General features: G+C 36.5%; 1 protein-coding gene across 12 annotated transcripts in view; it reads right to left on the minus strand.

Annotated features, from left to right (window-relative positions):
- Efcab5 (EF-hand calcium binding domain 5) overlaps positions 1 to 21,414 on the minus strand; it is a 128,083-nt gene that overhangs the window by 20,729 nt on the left and 85,940 nt on the right. For 11 of the 12 annotated variants that reach the window (XM_010642228.1, XM_010642232.3, XM_033762867.1 and 8 more), the window contains 4 exons: positions 16,317 to 16,606; positions 14,379 to 14,548; positions 13,498 to 13,723; positions 9,555 to 9,707 (listed from right to left, as the gene is read on the minus strand). In XM_010642228.1, coding sequence (XP_010640530.1) covers positions 9,555 to 9,707; positions 13,498 to 13,723; positions 14,379 to 14,548; positions 16,317 to 16,606 — 839 coding nt within the window. Of the gene's footprint in view, positions 1 to 8,226; positions 9,417 to 9,554; positions 9,708 to 13,497; positions 13,724 to 14,378; positions 14,549 to 16,316; positions 16,607 to 21,414 lie in introns of those variants that run through there. The other variant, XM_010642235.3, reaches the window with a different exon arrangement.

Here is a 21,414-nt window from a genome sequence, read left to right on the forward strand (position 1 = left end):
TCTAGCTTTGAGAACAATGACATTTTACTTATTTAGTACCACAAAGGCACAAAATGTTTGATACCAGAAAATTTTTTAAAGAATAAGATTTTTAAAAAACACATAACCTTTGTTTAGTACTGGAGACTGAACCCAGGGCCTTCATACTGGGTTATATCCCAGATCTTTTTAATTTTTATTTAATTTTTTAAATTTTGGGACAGGGTCTCACTAAGCCAGTGAGTTGTCCCTACCAGTACTTCACCAATGATGTTCTTGTCAAGGTTGTGAGTGACTCATTTTCAAATCATTGGTCAATCCCTAGACTTCATCTTCATCTCCCTCTTGGCAACAGTTGATTCAGTGAATAACTACCTTCTTGAAATAATTTTCTTCAGGTGGTTTTTGGGACACCACTCTTCCCCGGTTCTCACTAAATATTCCTTGGATTTTTTGCTTCTTATTTATTTCCCTCACTTCTACAGGTTTTCAACCTGTAAATCATAACCTACTTGTAGATTGTGAAAATATCTTAGCAAATCTTGATCAATTTTTTTGTAGGCACTAGCATATAAGAAAGCAGTATTAGGTGGGGATTTAGCTCAGCGGTTCCGCTGCCTGCCTTGCAAGCGCAAGGACCCGAGTTCAATCCCTGGTATAAAAAAAAAGCAGTATTAACATATTCTGTAAAATACACTAAACTTTAGGAAGACAAATTCAATTAGGAAAAGTAAAGTGGAATATTTATCAGCCTTCTTTTAAAAAATAACTTTTGGAGCTGGGTGTGTGACGCACGCCTGTAATCCCAGCACTTGGGAGGCTGAGGCAGGAGGATTGCTGTGAGTTCGAGACCAGCCTGGGCTACACAGTGAGTTTCAGAGCAGTCTGAACTACATAGTGAGACCCTGTCTCAAAAAACAAAAAAACAAAAAAATTTTTGGAATAAAAGAGAAACCAGGATGAGAGGATCCATAGAGACTGTATGCTGAATGTTGCTTGAAGATGAATAAGTGGTTTGTAAGATAAAACTTTCTTTTATCTCTACACTCCATGACCACAAGTATTTTACCAAACTCTTTATTATTATTATTATTATTGTTGGTGCTGGGGATTGAACTCAGGACCTTATGCTTGAGAAGCAGGCAGCAGGACCACTGAGCTAAATCCCCAGCCCCTTACTAAACTCTTTAGATGAAAAATGTTTTCAACATTATATTTGGTAGATGTATATAGCTAAACAGAATACCACAGACTGGGTAACTTATTAAAAATAATAAATTTTGTTTTTCATGGTTCTGGAGGCTAGGAAGTTCAATGTCAAAGTGCTGGCATCTTGCATGGAAAACAATAAAAGAGGGCTAGCAATCAGATTTGCAGACCCCAGCCACTTTATAATCAGTGTTAATTCATTTATGAAATTGGTGTCTCTTGTGACCTAAATACTTCCTAATAGGCCCTACCTTCCTGCAGTGATGCTTTGGGGATTAAGCTCAACACAAACATTTAGGAGGAAACATTCAAACTACAGCATTTAGAAAACTTAAGATTATCCTGCATTGCCAACTGGATTTCTAGCTTCTTTCATGGTTTCCTATTTGTTATATCCCCACCTTATTTATCTATTTATTATTTTTGAGACAGGGTTTCAGTAAGTTGCTAAGTCGCCCAGGTTGGGTGCAAATTTGATAGTCTCCTTTCACACCCACCCAGAGTGCAGGAACTACAGGCATGCACCACCATGCCCAGCCAGAGTTTAAAAAATCTCACCCTGGCTGTGCTTCTAGGTTTAAACCTTTAGCCAGAACCAGACATTTCCTTTCCTGCTTTTCTTTCTGAAATTGTATAAATCTACCACTCTTGCTATTAGACCAGAAGCAAAGGAAGGGCTCATAATAATATGCAAATACTACACCTAAAAATAAGCTTGTTTCTCATTTTATTTTAGTTAGACAAAAAACAATCTATAAATTAAGCAAGCCCCTCAGTGGTTACCTAGTACTTAAAATTTCTTAGGAAAACTTTTCAGTGAAAAGCTCCAAGTATACGCTCCTCCCCAATTTTTTCTTCTGTGAATAATTATTTTTCCCTTGCCTTTCTAATGTGTATTTATTCTCACCTTTCTCGTTACACATGATAGATCTCCTTTGCTTCAGTTTTTATAATCTCTTGCTTTTTTTCTTTTACATTTAAAAAAGGAATTAAGCCGGAGATTTAGCTCAGTGGTGCTGTTGCCTACCTCGCAAGCACAAGGTCTTGAGTTTGATCCCCAGTACGGGGGTGGGGTGGGGGGATTAAATAGAATAGACAATATTAGAAAATATCATATGGAAGCCAGGTGTGGTGGGGCACTCCTGTAATCCCAGCACTCAGGAGGCTGAGGCAGGAGGATTGCTGTGAGTTTGAGACCAGCTTAGGCTACATAGTGAGTTTCAGGTCAGTCTCAACTACATAGTGAGACCCTGTCTCAAAAACACACAAAAAAAAAGAAAGAAAGAAAATATCATATGTAGTAAAACCAGGCAACTACATAGTGTTTCAGGTCAGTCTCAACTACATAGTGAGACCCTGTCTCAAAAACACACAAAAAAAAAGAAAGAAAGAAAATATCATATGTAGTAAAACCAGGCATTGTTTTGTGAAACTTTTGTGTGTGTTTGTGTGCATGTGTGCATTTGTGTCTGTGCGTGCACGCATGTGTGTAAGGGCTCAGAATATGAAATGTTTTTTCATACTGTGGGTCACACTAATAGAGTTTTGAGTCACAGTGATTCCAAATACTTTGAGAGCCTCAGAACTCACTCCTGAGATTTTTTATTTTCTATTCTCACTCATCCCTTTGGTAATTCCACCGATTCTCATGGTTTTACGCTTTATTTTGTCATATTTACTATGGATATATAGAGTAAAATTATCTTTAAAAATATTTATAAGGGTACAATTCAGCAGCATTGAACACATTAAAAATGCTGCAAAGCCCAGGCTCATGGCTTTGAACACTATTAATGCATCAGCCTGGATTTCTCCCCATTCAGCTCATATACCCAACTGCCTACTCGATATCTCTACCTAGATGTCTAATTTCAAATTATAGTCCTTAAAACCTTTTCTAATTTAGTAGTAAAAAGTTACTTTTATTTTGTATTTATTTCGTTAAGAATAATTGAATATTTTTTCACATTTATGGACATTTTACATGAGGTTTTTTATTGTTACTTTAAAATAGGCATGCCCTATGCTTATTTTCCTTTGGATTTAAAAACTCTCGTTGATTTATTTATATCCGTGATTTTCCCCTAGTTTGTCATAAGCTAATTAATTCTGCTTTTACTTTATCACCAGAAATTGAGCCAAGTCTTGCATGTGCCCGGCAAACACTCTAACACTGAGTGGCATCCCCCAGCTCTAATATTTTTTTTGGTATTGGGGATTGAACTTGGGACCTTACACTTGCCAGGAAGGCAGTAGAATCACTGAGCTAAATCCACAGCTCCCCAGCTCTAATTTTATTATAACTTTGGTGCAAGAAAATTTTACATTTTTATGTAGGCCATGTGAAAATTGTTCCAACCTTTGGCATAAGATTAGCAATCATTCCTCAAACCAAGATTATATATTTTCTCTTAATCTTCATAGTTTTAGGTATTCTACAACACTTAAAAATCTTTTATCAAGGAGGAGGGCTGGGGATTTAGCTCAGTGGCACCATGCCTTCTTTGCAAGCACAAGTTTGATTCCTAGGACTGGAAAAAAAAATCATGTTGGGTTTTTTTCTACAAATTTTGTTAAATTTAAAAGTATTGTTTTGGAAGACCTTATACCTTTAAAAAGTGGTCTTCTTGTGAAAAAGACCTTTTACTTCATAAAACTTTTTACTTTATTAAAATATTTATGTTCCTTGAAAACATTTTGTAGTTTGCTTCATAGAGGACCTAAGGGTAATAGAATGAAGTAGAGAGAATGTTCTGGAGAGAGTTACAGAATTTTTGAAGTCCCTAAAGTAGAAAAGTTTTGTTTTCTATTATGGATGATGGAATGTGGAACAGTAATTGTAATACTGCATTTTTTTTCCTTCTGGTAGCCTCTCTCTTTCTCTCTCATTCAAACAGAAAATCTGTAGAAAAGGAATGTGATAAAAGCAGAAATTACTGGCTAGTCTGAATTTTGTCTTTTTTCAAAAGTGAGATATGACTTAAAATAACACACCAGGCACACATGTTGGCCACTTAACTCTCTCAAGACCTTAGGGAAATAAAAGACTGAGCTTTGGATTTCCCCACTAGCTATCAGCCTGGGGCTGCTCTCACCCACTAGAGACCTCGAATCTTTGTACATAGACTTGTGCATCTCAGGACAGGCAATGAGGTGTCACTCTTATCCTGTTCTCCCATCTCTCAGGGACCACAGCCAGACAAGGTTCTTTGTTTTTAAGGACTCATGATTAGATTGGGCTCATCTGGACAACCCAGGATAATCTATCTCTGCATCTCAAATTTCTTAATCTCAATTCTGCAAAATACAGTACCTGTTGTCCTGTAAGGTCAGGCATTCACAGGTTACAGGAATTAGGACATGGATATCTTTGAGGTGAAAGGGCCGTTCTTCTATCTACCATAGATATCTATTTAACAAGTTCATTATTCCAACAAAAGACAGATGATTTTGGGTGATAAACTAAAATAGCCTGGGTTCCATACTGTAAATAATTTGAACCCCCTATTTTTCTCATTTATGGTTATTCACAACAGAGCAAGATGTTTTTCCTTCGTAACTCTGTACTTTACAGGCATGTGGCTATGAGGTGAGTTTGAGCAACTCAGAATGTACTTTATAATTTGTATCAGTCAGGGTGGCAGAAAAATACAGATGGCATACCAGAACTTGGTAATTTGAGGAGACTTTTCCTCCTTTCTTTTCTTTCTTTCTTTCTTTCTTTCTTTGAAACAGGGTTTCATATTGTAGTTCAGACTGGCCTTGAACTTACTATGTACCACAGGCTGCCCTCAAACTAGCAGCAATTCTCCTGTCTCAGCCTCCTGAGTGCTGGGATTACAGGCATGTGCCACCATGTCTTGCCATTGAAGATAGTTTAATAAAGGGAATATTTATGATGTTTCAGGCAGTGTTTAGAACCCTGGCATAGTAGTTAACCACCCTTAGCCTGAAGAGGCAAGGGGAGGAAACAACTACTAGGGTCTAGAGAGGATACCTATATGGGGAAGACACCTGACTAAAGGTGAAGTGGCCTTTAGCAGAACACAGTCAAACCATAGCAACTTTGCAGGGAGAATCAGAAACATAAATATTCCAGCTTCAGTCTCTTTCTGTCCTCCAGCTTCCTAATAGTGGCAAAGCCAAACAAAAGCTAGAGGGCTATGGAGCTCATTGATACTGCATACGTTTTATGATGTAGAACAGGCTGGAAAAGATAGGAAAGTAGATTTAGGGGTCTGCAGATGGTTAAAAGGTTGACTTAGAAAGTTACAATAGTTGAGTGCTTGGAAAAACTTATCCCTGCAGTTACATTTAGTCATTTTTAACACCAAAACCTCATCATGTTGTCTTGCATAGAGGACACAGCTCTTAACTACATCCTTGGACAAGCTATTCTATTCTTACTCAAATCCTGGCTTCTGGGTGGACATTTTCCTCCCCTCCCTTTCAGCAGCCTTCTTTATCACCATAAAATGACCTTGGGTCAGATGGACCATCACCCTTGTGGCTTTGGCCATGTTGTAAAAATTCTGAAATTAATATTATGGAAGCCATGCTTCTTGCACACTTGTTTTAGGCTATTTTGTTCTTTTCCATGATGCTTTAGGTACTGTCTTCCTTAAGACCCTGAAAAAGTGCTTTTGTATCCTCAGACCTGTGTGTATTTGTTCCACTGCAGTAGTGACCTGATAGATGAGGTGCTTTGCTCCAGTACCAAGGCTGGGACTTAAAGCCTCCCATTCCTACCTCTACCTCCAACTCACCCCCACCCCCAGTGCAGAGCCAATAACAAGGTATTTACTACCTCCATAATCTGGCCACCCTACCAAGAGTTCTGTGATTCAATTCTCTATGGCTGAGTCTCCATCCAGTGAGGGAGGGAAGGAAGAACCTGGTGGGAAGGAAGATCCTGGTGGTAAGGAAAGAAAAGAAGCCAAGAGAGATGGGGATAGGTACCTGTTGCAGACAGCCAGGGAACTGGGAGACAACAAGGTGATGTCGCTACTTGATCAGGCACCTCGCAGAGTTGTTTAGTTATTTTTTGAAAAGAAGACAAATTTCTGTCAATTTCATCATACAGAAATCCTAATGTTAAAATTAAGTGTAAAAGGGCCAGGGATTTAGCTTAGTGGTGCTGCTGCTTGCCTCACAAGCACCAGATGCTGAGTTCAACAAAACAAAACAAAACAAAAAATTTAAGTGTAAAGAAGCAAAGTAAACATCCAGTAAGAATTCACCACATTAACTCTTGCCACTCCTATTCAATATAGTACTTAAAATTTTAGCTGAAGCAATCAGTAGGAAAAAGAAATGAAAAGGATGTAAATAGCAAAGGAAGAAGTTAAATTATCCTTGTTTACCATAATATAATCCTATATATAGAAGATACCTAAGACTCCACTAAAAGACTTTAAGAGCTGATAAATGAATTAAGCAAAGCAGAATGACATAAAATAAAAATTTAAAAAATAAAAACCTTCCTTTTTTTTCAACACCAATGATAGAGAAATCCTGAGACAGAAACCAGCAAAAACAATTCCATTCACAATAGCTTAAGAAAATCTGTGGACTGCTATGGTTTGGGTCTAGATGTCCCCCCAAAGCCTTATGTGGTCATAGGTGGCTTTTTCAGAGGTGGCTGAATCTAGAGTGTGTGATGCTGGGATTAAGGACATGTGATTACTAAACCAGTGCACAGCTTGGTTTGGCACCCCTCTAATCCTGATAGTCTAGATAAGATAAAAGATGCTGTTAAGTTTCCCTTGTTGCTTTTTCTGTCTTACAGTGCCATGAACTGTTGCCCCTTTGCCATGTGCCCCCCTGCCTTGGAGCCAGCTGATTATGGAATGAAACTTCTACAGACTGTGAACTAAATAAACCTTTCCTCTTTTAAGTTTGGGTGTCAGGTATTTTGTGGCAGCAATGAGAAAAGTAAATAAGACATGGACCAACATAACCAAGGAGGGAAATAAACTCTACAATAAAAATTTCAAGATTACTGAAGTACTTGAAAATACATGAGAAGATAGAAAGATCTCCCATGTTTATGGGTCAACAGAATTAATATTGTTAAAATGACCATATTTACTAAAAGCTATCTATAGATTCAATGTAATCTCATCGAAATACCAATAACATTCTTCACAGAACAACAACAACAACAAAATCCTAAAATTTATGTGGACACATGAAAGACCCAAAACAGCCAGAGCAATCTTAAGCAAAAAAGGCAAGGCTGGAGGCATCACAATATCCAATTTTAAATGGCAATACAAAGCCATACTAAAAAAATAGCATAACATGGACACAAAAATAGACATTTGGACCAATGGAACAGAATACAGAACACAGAAATAAGTCCACAAAACTACAATCTGATTCTGGACAAAGGAAACAAAATATATATTGGAGAAAAGATAGCCTTTCAACAAATGGTGCTGGGAAAACTAGATATCCACTTGTAGAAAACTGAAACTAGATCCCTACTGTCACCTTGTACAAATATCATTTCAAAATTAAATATGTAGGTATAAGACCTGAAACTCTGCAATGGCTGAAAGAAAATATAGGGAAAACCTTTGAAGCCATAGGCACAAGCAAAAACTTCCTGAATAGGACTCCTGTTACCTAAAAAATTTTAGCATAAATCAACAAATGGGACTACATCAAATTAAAAGATTTCTGCACAGCAAGGGAAGTAACAGAGTGAAGAATGAGAGAAAACCTTTCACAGGCACTCTTTTGATTGAGAATTAATATCTAGATTATATGAAAAAACCAAAAAAATTAACATGAAAAAAATCAAATAGCCCAATCAATAAATAAGCAAATGAATTAAATGGATATTTCTAAAAAGAAGTACAATGGCCAGTAAATATATGAAAAAACTTTCAACATCTTTAGCAATAGGCAAATGCAAATCAAAACTACAACGAAATTCCAATCTGAATAGCTATCTTCAAGAATACTACCCCCCGCAAAAAAAGATGCCCAAGGATGCAGGAAAAAGGAACCCCTTCACACCACTGGTGGGAATGTAAATTAGTACAGCTACTGTACTAAAAAAACTAAAAATAGAGTTGTGATTTGATCAAGCTATATCACTCCTTGGTATGTACCCAAAGGAATTAAAGGCAGCATATCACAGGATACCTGCATAACCATGTTTATTCACAATAGCCAAGATAAGGAACCAGACTAAATCCCCATCAATATATTATGCATAAAGAAAATGTGGCACATATACACAATGGAGTATTATTCAGCTGTAAAGAAGAAAATTTGCCATCTGAAGGAAAATGGTTGGAACTGGAGATCATTATGTTGAACAAAATAAGCAAGGCTCAGGAAGACAAATATCACATGTTCTCCCTATTATGTGGAATCTAAACATGATGGTATGAAAGAAGAGAGACTATTATTAGAAAGGATGAAGGGAATAAGGGGGAGCAGGAAGGGATTGAATGAGATAGTAGTAAAGAGGAAATGATCAAAATATACTATACACAATGAAACCCCCTCAAAATAATCATATTATACATAGAGGCTCTTTTAAAAAAGTATATTGGTGTGATATAATTGTGTCCTTCCAAAATAGGAGACCCTTATCTGTTCCCATATCATTCATGTGATGATGGGGGTATTGCCTCTTGGGACATATCTCAGGATGAGTTGAAAAGAGTTTTTCTTTCTTGGATTTTCTGAAACATTTCATTGGAAGCTTTACTAAGCATCTGACTTTCTGTATGGAGAAAGCATATCTTTATCTGGAAGAACAAAGCCGGTGCCAGAGGGAAGTACACATGAGAACTGGGAAGATAAAGAACACAAGAGAGCCCTAATGGTATTGATTGCCTGGATCTGATCATTTTGGAAGCCAGCATGATTTCTGTACTTTCTTCATTTTGGTCACATAAATCAGTCAATTTTGTCTTTTGTCTAAGGCAGATTCCTGTCACTCACAACCAAGGATCTTGAGTTGAGGTCCCTGGAAATATGTTCCCCTGTTAGCTTCATCGTTAACTAATATAGTTTTTAAAAAATATATTAACAAGAAATTAACATCTAGTAACTTTGTTATATTGAAGAGATCTTGAGAACTTGTTTGGAGGTTCTAGCAGGGGAGTACAGCAACTCATATAACCTTGACTGAAGAATAGTTCTCCTCTGTTGGTACAATTATCCTCTTTTGAGCATATGGCTTCAGGAGGGATGCACATGGAACACTGAAGGAGGAAAGGGACATTTGTCTAACCAGCTAGATCAGCTGAATCAATCCTGGTGATAAGTGAGGTGAGAGATGTCACAGCCAGGTTCCCTCACATCTGCCACTGAAGAGGTCTAACATGTTGAGCTTCGCCTACCTGGTCTGGACTAGACTCAACAAAGTAGGTAGTGATGGAGGAAATGCTGGATGTGATATTGAAGAGCCAGCTGATGCCAGTGACCACAACATGCAGGATATGCTCCCTGCTGTGAACATAGTGATAGGCACTGCTGAAGACATTGGCAACACCCTGTAAAAACAGAAAATTCAGCTTGCCTTTTCTTTTTAAGATAGCAAAATAATTAATGATATATTAATTGGACTATCTTTTAAACTAATGATAATATACTTCTTATAATTCATTCATCAGTAGTGTTCCATATTTTGTTACATAATAAGAATCATCAAGAACTCAAAGGGTTCAGAGGCAGAGGTACACAAGTAAATCCCAGCTACTTGGTATGCAGAGGCAGGATGGCAAATTCAAAGTTAGCCTAAGTAACTCAGTGAGACCCTGCCTCAAAAGGTAGGGAGGTGTCTGGAGATATAGCTCAGTGGTAGAATGCCTCTAGGTTCAATCTTCACTACTGCAAAATACAAAACTAAAAGAAGGAAGGAAGGGTATATGCTGGGTACATTCCCAGTTACAGGAGAGGCTGGGGCAGGAGGATGGAAAATCAAGGCTAGCCTAGGACATTTAACAAGAATTTTTCTCAAACTAAGATTAAAAAGGTTCTTAGGATGCAGCTCAATGACGGAGTGCTTCCTTAGCATGTGCAAAGCCTTGAAATCAATCTCCTGTACCTCAAAAAATGTTTTTGGCCTCTTTGTAAAAAATCAGATGGCTGAAGGTACATGTGGTTATTTCTCTGTCTTCTGTCCTGTTCCATTGGCCTACATGCCTACTTTTGTACCAGTATCGTGCTGTTTTTGTTTACTATAGCTTTATAGTACAACTTGAAATTTGGTGTTGTGATGTTTCCTACTTTGCTATTTTTGGCCCAGGATTGCTTTGGCTATTTTAGGTTTCTTCTGGTTCCATGTGAATTTTAGCATTGTGTTTTCTAGTTCTGTAAAGAATGTTGTTAGTAGTTTAGTAGAGATTGCATTAAATCTTTAGAGTGCTTTTGGTAAGATGGTGAAAAGGTGGCCTCTTTAACAAATGGTGCTGGGAAAACTGGTTTACCTACATACAGATGATTGAAACTAGATCCATATCTCTCACCTTGTCCTAAAATCAAACTGATGATCTATATATAAAAGTGGAAACTTTGAAACTTCTGGATGTTAACATAGGGAAATATTTGAACCCATAGGCATAGGCAAAGACTTCCTGAACAGAGTTCCAATAGCATGGGAAATAATATCAACAATTAACAAATGGGATTACATCAAATCAAAAAGCTTCTGTACATTAAAGAAACAACTGACAGTGAAAAGACAACCTACAGAATGGAGGAAAAAATTTGCTAGCTACTCATTTGATAGAGGATTAAGATCTAGATTATATTAAGAATTCAACAAAATTAACTCCCTTGCTCAATGAATGACCCAAACAAAAAATAGGCAAATGAACTGAATAGACTCAAAAGAAAAAGCACAAATGGTTAATAAGCATATGAAAAAATATTCAACATCTTTAGCCATTAGGGAAATGCTCATTAAAACAACTCTGTGATTCCATCTTATCCCCATCAGAATGGCTATCATCAAGAAAACAAAAAGCAATCAGTGCTAGCAAGGATGTGTAGAACAAGGGACTCTTCTATGCTGTTGGTGGAAATGTAAACTAAGAAATCAGTATGGAGAGTCCTCAAAACACTAAAAATAGAAATTCCATTTGACCCAGGCATACCTCTCCTGAGTATATTATTGAAAGAAAGATATCATATTATAGTGATATATATACATATCCATGTTTATTACTTATTAGTACAATTTTGCGATAATGGGTACATTCATTGTGGGGAGTTGTTACTTACACATATTGCATCTTTTTTTTTTTTCTTGGTACTGGGGATTGAACTTGGGTCCTTGTGCTTGCAAGGCAGGTGGCAGAACCACTGAGCTAAATCCCCGGCCCCACATATTGCATCTTAATCCTTTTTACTTCCCTGTCTCCTTCCCTTATTCTTCTTTCCCTCCACCCCTAGATCCCCTTCTCATCTCTAAAAGGTCTACCTCCAATATCCTATAATCCATATTTTATTTTGCTTTTTAAATTATTCATATTTTGAATTTTTCATTTAAGAGAAACCATGAGATATTTAATCTTCTGTGTCCTATTTATTTTACTTAGCATTATGGTCTCAAGGTTTATTCATTTGAATATTTTTCTTTATAGTGCACAATTCACTATAGCTAAGCTCTGGAAATAGCTAGATGCTTGTGAATAGATGAACGGCATATGAAGTGTATATATACAGTTCAGCTATAAAGAAGAATGAAATCATGTTATTTGCAGGAAAATGAACGGAATTTGAAACCATAATGTTAAGTGAAATAAGTCAGGCACATAAAGTTCAATATCATATGGCTTTTCTTATATGAGAAACCTAAAATATAAATTATTAATCAGTAAAATAAAGGAGAGATGGTAGGAAATAAGAAGGCAGACTTTTTGGAGATGGTAAAGGGGTACAAGGTGGGGAAGGTAAGGGAGTGGGAGACATAAGGAATTGAAAATGATGAAGATATGTTATATGCTTGTGGTGTACATGTAAACTTTTTAAAAAAAGATCTACATAACTTTTTATGCTTTGTGATAATAGTTCAGTGAAATTTGTGATATGTTCTATTAGAGAATAGAATCATAAGAAAAAGATAAACATAAAAGTGAGAAAAAAATGTTTAAAAGCCAAGATTCTAGCCCTGAACAGATGTGTAAGAGTGGCCTTCAACTGATGCCAATATTAATGTTTGCATCTATGGCTTCTGTCATCAGATAAACAGCACAGGACAAGCTTAGATCCAAGACTTGCAACATGCTGGATTACAGTCCTTTGATAGTCATAAGAGATCTTGTTTTACAGAAAGGGGATGGGAAGTCTATAGCACCCATAACCACAAATTCTTCAAAATCATATGCATTTATATGTCAGGACTCAAACCATTTAAGGGTAACCCAGGGGCCTTTGTCTCTTAGGGCTAGAACACCAATTTCTAATTTATTTGGACTTGCTAATAAGACTATATAATTTGCCTACTGATAACTCCACATTCTTCCATTTTACTCCTTAATTTCTTGTTATTTTTATGTCAGATGAGATTGAATCTTATTAAAAAGATGTCCAGAGAAAGATACTCAACCATTTTTCTCAGTTGTCTATCCAGTAAGTGGAAAGAGAAAATGAAAAATAATCATCAATGAACATAAATAGCCAAGGGCTCATAGGGGAATAAATAACAAGGACATAGCGTGTCCTTGACTTATTGGGATACTATAGTCCATAGCCTTCAAAAAGGTGTTAAATATTCCTTCATTAAAATTTCTATCCATGGAATTAAATATGTATGTAGATATGTTCTAGTTATTTCATAGTGTTAAAAGTGTCTATCTTTTTTGTGGCCTAATTTGAAAATATGAATAAATACTTAACAAACATTGGGCATTTTTATTTGTTTTTTGTTCTTAAAAATTGTAATGTTGAAATAAGAGTGATGGAAATGCATACCATATTTAGTACCTTCATGGAAAGAACAAAATATTACCAGGTAGCATTACCAATAAAACAAAAATATATGCCTTCTAAAGATTCATTTCTACTTTGTGCATTTAACGCTGTAGCACAGTACACATTCTATTTTTGTGATTAATGTTATGAGATATATATTAACAATATTCCCAGAAAGGTTGATGCATGGATGTGCAATTGAGTCTGAGAGTAGTTTCATAAAGAGAATCTCTTCAAAGATGGACACAGGGAACAGGAACAAACATAAAGGCATATATACACAGGTTTACTCTCATCTGGCTTCCCTTTCTAAGAAATATAGGAAAGGCCACCTTACCACTGCTCTTGAAGACTTCTATGACTTACCTGATAGAATCTGATCTCATGAGGTAGAAAGACATTTATTTCATGGGGATCTCTAAGAGTGTCAGCAGCCAGGACCCCAAAGATCCTCATATTTGCATCCTGAAGAGGCAGAGCCAGGAATGACCCATTATAATCATTCTTGTGGGATTTATTCCAGAAAAAGATGTTCCCATGGTATTGAACTTGGGGGACATGGATTGGCTTCCCTTCATCCACTACTGCAAAGCTGAGAAAAAAAGGATACAAGAACAGGAATAAGCCACAGGGAAAGCCTTAGATTAAACCATAGAAGAAACTAGATCAATTCTCCCCCATAATCATGGACATTATATGTAAAAAAAGCAAACTCAGATAAGATTAAAAATTCAGAGGGCCTGCCTTGAGGGAGATATTTAAAATACAATCTTAGATCTTACTGTAGAAAACATATAAACAGGATGAAGAGATATAACTTTTTGAGCTGACATTGTGAAGCAGAGTCCCTAGGTGGTGAGTAATTGCTTAAAAAGTAAGCTCTAGAAATGATCAAGATAAATCACTCAGGACTAGAAACCCATTAGGTTCTACTCTAGATTCACTGGAGACTGAAGACATTTCCTTCCTGAACTGCTCAATAGAATTTGGATGCCAGTTTACTTCAGAAGGGGAATTATGTTTTTAGAAGGCTGAAATCAAACTCTTCAAGAAGTTCTTTTCTTTCTTTTTTTTTCTTTTTTCTTTTTTTTGAGATAGGGTCTCACTATGTAGTTGAGACTGACCTGGAACTCACTATGTAGCCCAGGGGAGTCTTGAACTCACAGTGATCCTCCTGCCTCAGTCTCCCGAGTGCTGGGATTACAGGCATGAGTCACCACGCCTGGCTGTCTTCAAGAAGTTCTTACCTGATTCCCTTCATGTCCCGATAGAGCACTCTGTTCAATACAAATGGAGCGTCATCTAGGGTACAAGCCACATTCCTCAATAGAACAGTCCCTCTCTCTGGTAAAAGTAGGTTTTCTTCTAAGAGGGAAATGTGAGCACTGATCTTCTTATTTCCATGGGCTTTAGCATCCTGTAGCAAAATGTTTCTATGTATTTGTTTTCTTTCTTAAATTAATTTTATTGGTACATTAAATGTATACAATATAATGACATTCATTGTTGGATATTTGTACCGTTACATAATCAATCTTGGTTCTTATTTTTCCCCATTCTCCTACCCTCCCTTCAATTCCTCCCTCCTTCCCTATCTACAAAGACTTTGTTTCCATTATTTTTCATTTTCTCATATTAATTCCATTCCCTTCTTTCCTTTTTCCTACCTTTCCCATTTCCCCTTCCTCTTTACTGACCATGTATTTGTAAACAGTCAAAGAATGTCCCTAATCATTTCAATAGCCAATTTGTGAATTTTATTTTATGAATAAATTATGCAGCTACTTATTGCTTTTCATGGCAGTGGGAAAAAGGCTGACACCACAGATGTCCTCTAAACGTGAGTTCATTAATGGGTTTCTCTATACCAACTAGACTGCTTTACTGAAAACAAAAACAAGAACAAAAACAAAACAAAACCTCTCAAGTCTAATCAAATTTAGAGGCTTACAAACTTAGATCCCTTTGAACTAGTCATATTTTTGGGTCTCAATTAAAGTGTTGATTTTAGAGAGCTAGAACAAGAAGATGCCTTCACTTCACTCATATTTCTTGACCATTTAAAACATGTGAATGTGAAAAAAATGCTCTCAAATAATTTTTAACATAGTTTGTTATTTGATCCATGTAATTTCAGAAAAAGATTTCTTGAACCCCCAAACTGTTATTTCTGCAACTATTTCTAATTAAAATAAGTGAAAATTCTCTACATCTATAAATCTTAAATCATCAATGATAATGTGTTAACCCATAGATTGAACATACTCATAAACTGAGGACATGAGAGAGACTTTTCTTTATATTTTACACCCTTTCTATATCTTTGGGTTTGCCTTTTCATGCCCCTACTTCTGCCTTTATTCCTCTTTTCCACATATAAGATCTATGGAGTAATTATCAAACGTATTAGATTCCTCTTAGGGTACCACAGATCTCTGAAGCAAACAGGAGTAATGCTTTTTTTTTATTGAGCAGTCCTGGATTAATAATTTCTAATGACATTGGAAAATTCAGTTATTCAGGAGATAACTTTAATGAGCAAATGTTGGTATCTAGCTGAGACAACAGTCCATTTCCTGGATCAATGGAATCTGTGATGTATGTAGAAGACAGCTGTTGTGTTCTGTGCAAGAGGAGTAGCAACCTGGAAGTTTTGGAAGAGGTAGCAAGGCTGTAGACAGTGGTTCTTTAGGGTCATGTGTTCTAAGAGACAGGATTCTATAATAGTCTCACTGCGTGCTTCCAGGCAGTGCTTGAAATATTGCAAGACATTGGATTCTATTTTATAATGAATTTATGATTTAAATACTTTTTAAAAAAATAATTAAATAGTTCTTAAAATAGTATTCAAGGAAAATATAGCTTAAACTCTGCATTTCCTTAGTGGTATTTTTCATTATTGGCCTATTGTCTATTTTTAACTTATTTGACTCTCACCACAAATAAAATTAGAAAGCTTGAAACATCTTTTCTACCTCTTACCTTTTTATCTTTCCTCTCTGCTTCTATATTGCCAACCAGTAAATATTCCAGTTGTATCTCACCTACGTTTTGGGGCATTTATTCACTACAATAATGAATAAAACATTTACAGCTAAATCCAATGCCATGTGCTTCTATGAAGCTATTGAAAATCATTTACTATAAGGGTAATATACATATAAATATCACTTTAGAAAACATACCAGTGTGAGAGCCTTGAAGGTCTCAGTGTACACTGGCTCTAGAGATACTCCACTTGTCTCGGCAGCGTGTTGGATTTGATGCAGCCATTTCCATCTTGCACAATTCCTCAGACTCTCAGTTTGGTTCTTCTCCAGAGTGTTCATTAGAAATTCCACAATGCTTTCCAGAACTTGATCTTCATCACCCGTGAGTTCAGATACAACCAGTTCTATGTATCTCTGAAACTGTTTTGACGATAACTTTACTTCATGACCAGGATGTGGCTTTGGAAACTGGATATGTAGTTTAGCTAAAAGACATTAATGCAAAATCAACAACTAACTAAAAGTTAATTCACCCATGGGGAAAATTTTAGTTTTCCTCTTATAGCAAGCTGAAGCCATTAACAGCTACTCTCTTGGAAAACCAAGTATATCAAAGCCATCTCTGAGCCCATGGAATTGACTTCCTATACTAAATTCAATGAATGCTATGTCATATTCTGTTTTTATTTTCCTTTCTTTTAATTCTACCATTCAGTCTGATGAAACCCTCCAAGTTCTACTCTGACTCATCCCTACATTTATCTTCCATATTCAATAAACTGCTTAATCCTATACTGCTATTCTTTGATAATGCATTGGATGGCCAATCTTTTCCATTCCTAATTTCATAACACCAAGCCAGCTTTTATTGGCTTACCAATAGTAAATGCTCAATAAATGTCTATAAAATTAATTAAAACACAATTTATATTGTGTATGTTCAGGTTTCAAAGTCCTACCATAGTTGGATCTAGTTGATTTACCATCATATATGTTTTGTGGGGTTTTTTTTTGTTTGTTTGTTTTGGTTTTTTTTTTTTTGGTACTGGGGATTGACCTCAGGAACTTGTGCTTGCCAGGCAGGGGCAGCGCCACTAGGCTAAATCCCTGGCCCCATCATATATGTTTTTAATACCATGTAGGAATTATTTGCTCTTGTAACCCATTCTACTTATAATCTCTGACGCATGCCTTGCATACTTCTGCATTCCACCACCTTTATTTTTTTCTAATGGTACATTGATGATTCTATCAAATTTGAACATTACCAGTAACTCTAGTTCCTTTATTCCATCATCTGCTACCTTACACTTCTTACTAATATCGTGAATTTGGTTTTAACCTTTCCTCTTTTTCCTTTTCCCAATAGTGTTATCATTATATAAAAATATATGTCATATACAAACATACTTCAAAAAAGTATGTGCTTTAGTTTTGTCTATTTGTAACCTTTGGGAAAAGTTACCACATCACACATAGTTTTTTGGGACTTGCTTTTTTTTGGTACCAGGGATCGAACTCTGGACCTTGTGCTTATGAGGCAGGCAGTGGCACAACTGAGCTAAATCCCCAGCAGGGACTTGCTTTTTTATTCAACATTACTATGCTACCATATCTATCCATGTTCTATAGCGGTGACTCATCAATTTTTACCACTGTATGTCATTATTTGTGTAACTATTGTTGATTACTTATTCTCCTTGCAAAGGACTATACACTTTGTTTTCAACATTTTTCTCCTAGGATCAGCACTACTAGCACTTTTTTACATGTCTCTGGGTGTATATTTATTATAAATTAATAAGCTATTACAGTATGTACCTTTTCCCTTTAAATCATGGTTCTAAGCTTGTCATTCCTCAAAAAGTTTTCCACCATAATTCAGTCTTCCCGTGAAACATAATAGCATGCATTTTATACCATTTATATGACAATTAACAAAGACTACCTGGAACTTGTGGTCATTTTATCATGTGTAAGCATCTTACTTATATAATTGAACACATTGATTTTTGCCCTTTAACTTCCACTTATTTTTCTCTTGGTGGTTGTAGCTCCAATTTTGCTTTGGAGAAACCAGTCCACTTCCTTCTCAGTTCATGGGTAGTGGAACATGCCTCTTGGTCTTATGTCAGGCAGGACATTTTATTCCTCTAGCCAGAGTGATTGGGTTAGTGCAGATTAATACCAGACATTTTGCCTGTGTGATTAGGAAGAGGAAATTTTCCATTTTATTCTTATTGGACTTGAATGAACCCGTGAAAATATGAGACTGGACCTGGTCACCACAAAGGGATAGATTATATGACAATGGAGCTAAAACACCGAAGATATTAGGGTTAGGCTGAATGCAAGAGAAAGAAAAAGAACTAGTCACCTGTTTTAGTGTCATTATTTACAATCCCAGGCCTTTTCCACTGAAAAAATACATTTCCTTTTTGCTTCTTTTAACCATTTAGGATTGTGTTTTCTATTATTTGAACCAAACAGTCCCAAGTGTTGTAGTACCCAATTAGGTTAAAATTTATGGACTCTTTTTCTTTCAAATCTTTTTATTCCCCCTCTTTTTCCTTTCATTCCTTTCTCTTCTTGAACAATTTGGTTCTAAAGCCATTAGGTGGGTCACAGAGCAAGGAGAAACCAACACGGCACAGAGCAGGGTATCAGAGTTCAAATGGGTTAAGAGGTGCATTTGTGCAGGGGTGATTTGAACCTGAGTAGGGTGAGGAGGCTATCTACATTGAAGGGAAACTGTCAGCCCATGTGGATTAAGAAAGTGGCACTACAGAGAGGTAGTTTAGGTTGTAATGTGAAAGCCTAATGTGAATGTTTAATACTAGGTAAAGTGAAGAGAACATTCAAATGGAGAGACAGCCTGGATTAGGGAGTCATAACCTAAACAGGGCAAAGATGGTGTCTATGTGGATAGGAAGTCCAGCATAGGAAATCAGAATCCAATAAATGAAGGAAGACTTCCGTACAGTCAGCTCAGCATAGAGGACGACAGCCTAAGTAGACTGAAGAGGGCCTTAACATGAAAACCTACCTTGGCACAGTGTCAGTGCCTAGGGAATATATGAAGAGCATCCACTTGGAGGGGTGATCTGGTGTAGGATGTCAAGGCTCAAGCAGAGTGTGGAGAGCAGTCATGCACAAAGGGCATTTCGTGCAGGGTGTTAGAACATGAGTGTAGTAAAAACATCAGTGTGAGAGACAGGGTAACAGAAGTGATGGGAAATTTGTTCCATATAGAATTAATGGATTTATTGATCAAACAGATAAATATATTTAGGATATCATGAGTTAGAAAGAAGGGAATTCCAAAAATGGAAAGGAAGAAAACTAGAATGGATCCTGTTGTTTTGGATTGGATTTGCAAATACTAGTGTGAACTCATGGTTTTTAACATTAACAGACGGGAGAAAATGTACAGATGTAAATGTTTTATACATACACGGACAGGTACGCACATATAAATTCACTAACTCTGTCCACTGAGAAACCTGCGAGCAGAGAGTTGTAGGCAATATGAACATGGGCAGCCCTGATCGTGGCTTCTAAATACTACTCTCCAATAAAATATTACAGGGTTTAAACAGGGAGAATATCAGATGAACCTGGAAGATCTTATTGTAGTAGCAATAAGAAGCAAGGAAGTGCTCAATGAACACTGGAAATGTGTTAAAAGGACAGAATAAACTGATAGTTTATTATAAAACTAAAATGTCCATCTTGTGGCCCAGAAATTATTCTCCTAGATATTTTAAAATAATAAATGAATACATTTATCCACAAAAAGATTTGTACAAGATTGTTCAGATTAGCTTTACTCATAATAAGATCTAGGAATAGCCCAAGTGTCCATCAATTAGGGAATTAATAAGCAAACTTTGGCACATTAATACATTAGGACAGTGGAATGCTACTTATCAACAAAAAGAAGCAAACTACTGACACATGCAACAACATGTAAGAATCTCAAGAAAGGCGCTGGGGTTGTTGTTCACTGGTGCTGCAAAAGCTCAAGGTCCTGAGTAGCAAAAACAATTCCCTGGTAGCAAAAACAAAAAACAAAAAAACCTCAAGGAAAAATATGCTGGCTAAAGAAATCTTATATAAAAGAATAATTTAATTCAGTCTAATCTATGATGGGAAAAAAACTCAGAAGAATGGCTGTCATTGTTGCTCGTTTTTTTTTTTTTTTTGGTACTGGTTATTGAACTAGGGCCCTTGTGCTTGTGAGGCAGGTGCTGGAACCACTGAGCTAAATCCCTAGCCCTGTATTTTTTTTTAATGGTACCAGAAATCAAACTCAGGACCTCACACTTGCCAGGCAGATGCTGTGCCACTGAGATACATTCCTGGCCCTGTTGCTCTGTATTTTGATCAAGGCACGGAGTATACAAATCAAGTGTTTACCAAAACTCAGCAAATATGCACTTAAATGTGGTCTGTCTGTCTGTCTATCCATATATCTAATTAAAAATATACATGGCTCCTCTTTTCTCCACTCTTTTTTTGGGGGTTACTACAGGTTGGGGACTAGAGAAGTAAGCAGAATTTGTGGCTTATATGGAGATTTTTAGTGGGATGTTGCCTCCCCATGAATAACCTTAAGCTTTGTATGTCCAGTGCTAGTATTTTTGTCCATCTGTTATTTACTTTAAGTGATTTTGACTCTCTCCCTATGTTTTGATGAATTCCTTCTGGTTATAGTAGCATCCACAGATTCAATCTTACATTTCTATGTGATAGTCCTTGCAGTTACACGCCAGCTTTGTCTATTCTCTATGCACACGTGACAGTTTATTATTTGTAATTGCTCTGCAATGAGGTAGGTGAGGTGGGGTTGGGAGAATGGTAGGTATTTGGGTGAGGAGTGTTAGACACTAAGAGCGAGGTTTTAAGGGGTGAATAGCGGTAGGTGAGAAGTTGCATGTAAGGTTCTGATTTTATTGGAGTACTTTTATTTAAGTTGAAGAGTTAGTATTGATAGTTTTTAGGGGCTATTTTGTGGGAACTAGGCTAAGATATGGGAGAAAGGGTGTTTACTTTGTGATTGTGGAAAACTATGTGGTTGTTGGAACTTGTTGATAGGACAATAAGGCAGGTAAGATATGGAAGAACCAAAGGCTTATTTGGGAAAGGGAGACATTGAGGAGATAGGAGTGACTGTGAGGGAGCTAATTATGGGGGATTTAAAAACTTGGAAGAGTTTATGTGTTTGGAAAAAGAATAAAGAAAGATTTAGTCAGAATTTTATAAACAAATATGTGTAGATACTCCTTAAGTG

Source organism: Fukomys damarensis, unplaced genomic scaffold (assembly GCF_012274545.1).
Source record: "Fukomys damarensis isolate Sample0158 unplaced genomic scaffold, DMR_v1.0_HiC HiC_scaffold_13, whole genome shotgun sequence".
NCBI lineage: Eukaryota > Metazoa > Chordata > Mammalia > Rodentia > Bathyergidae > Fukomys > Fukomys damarensis.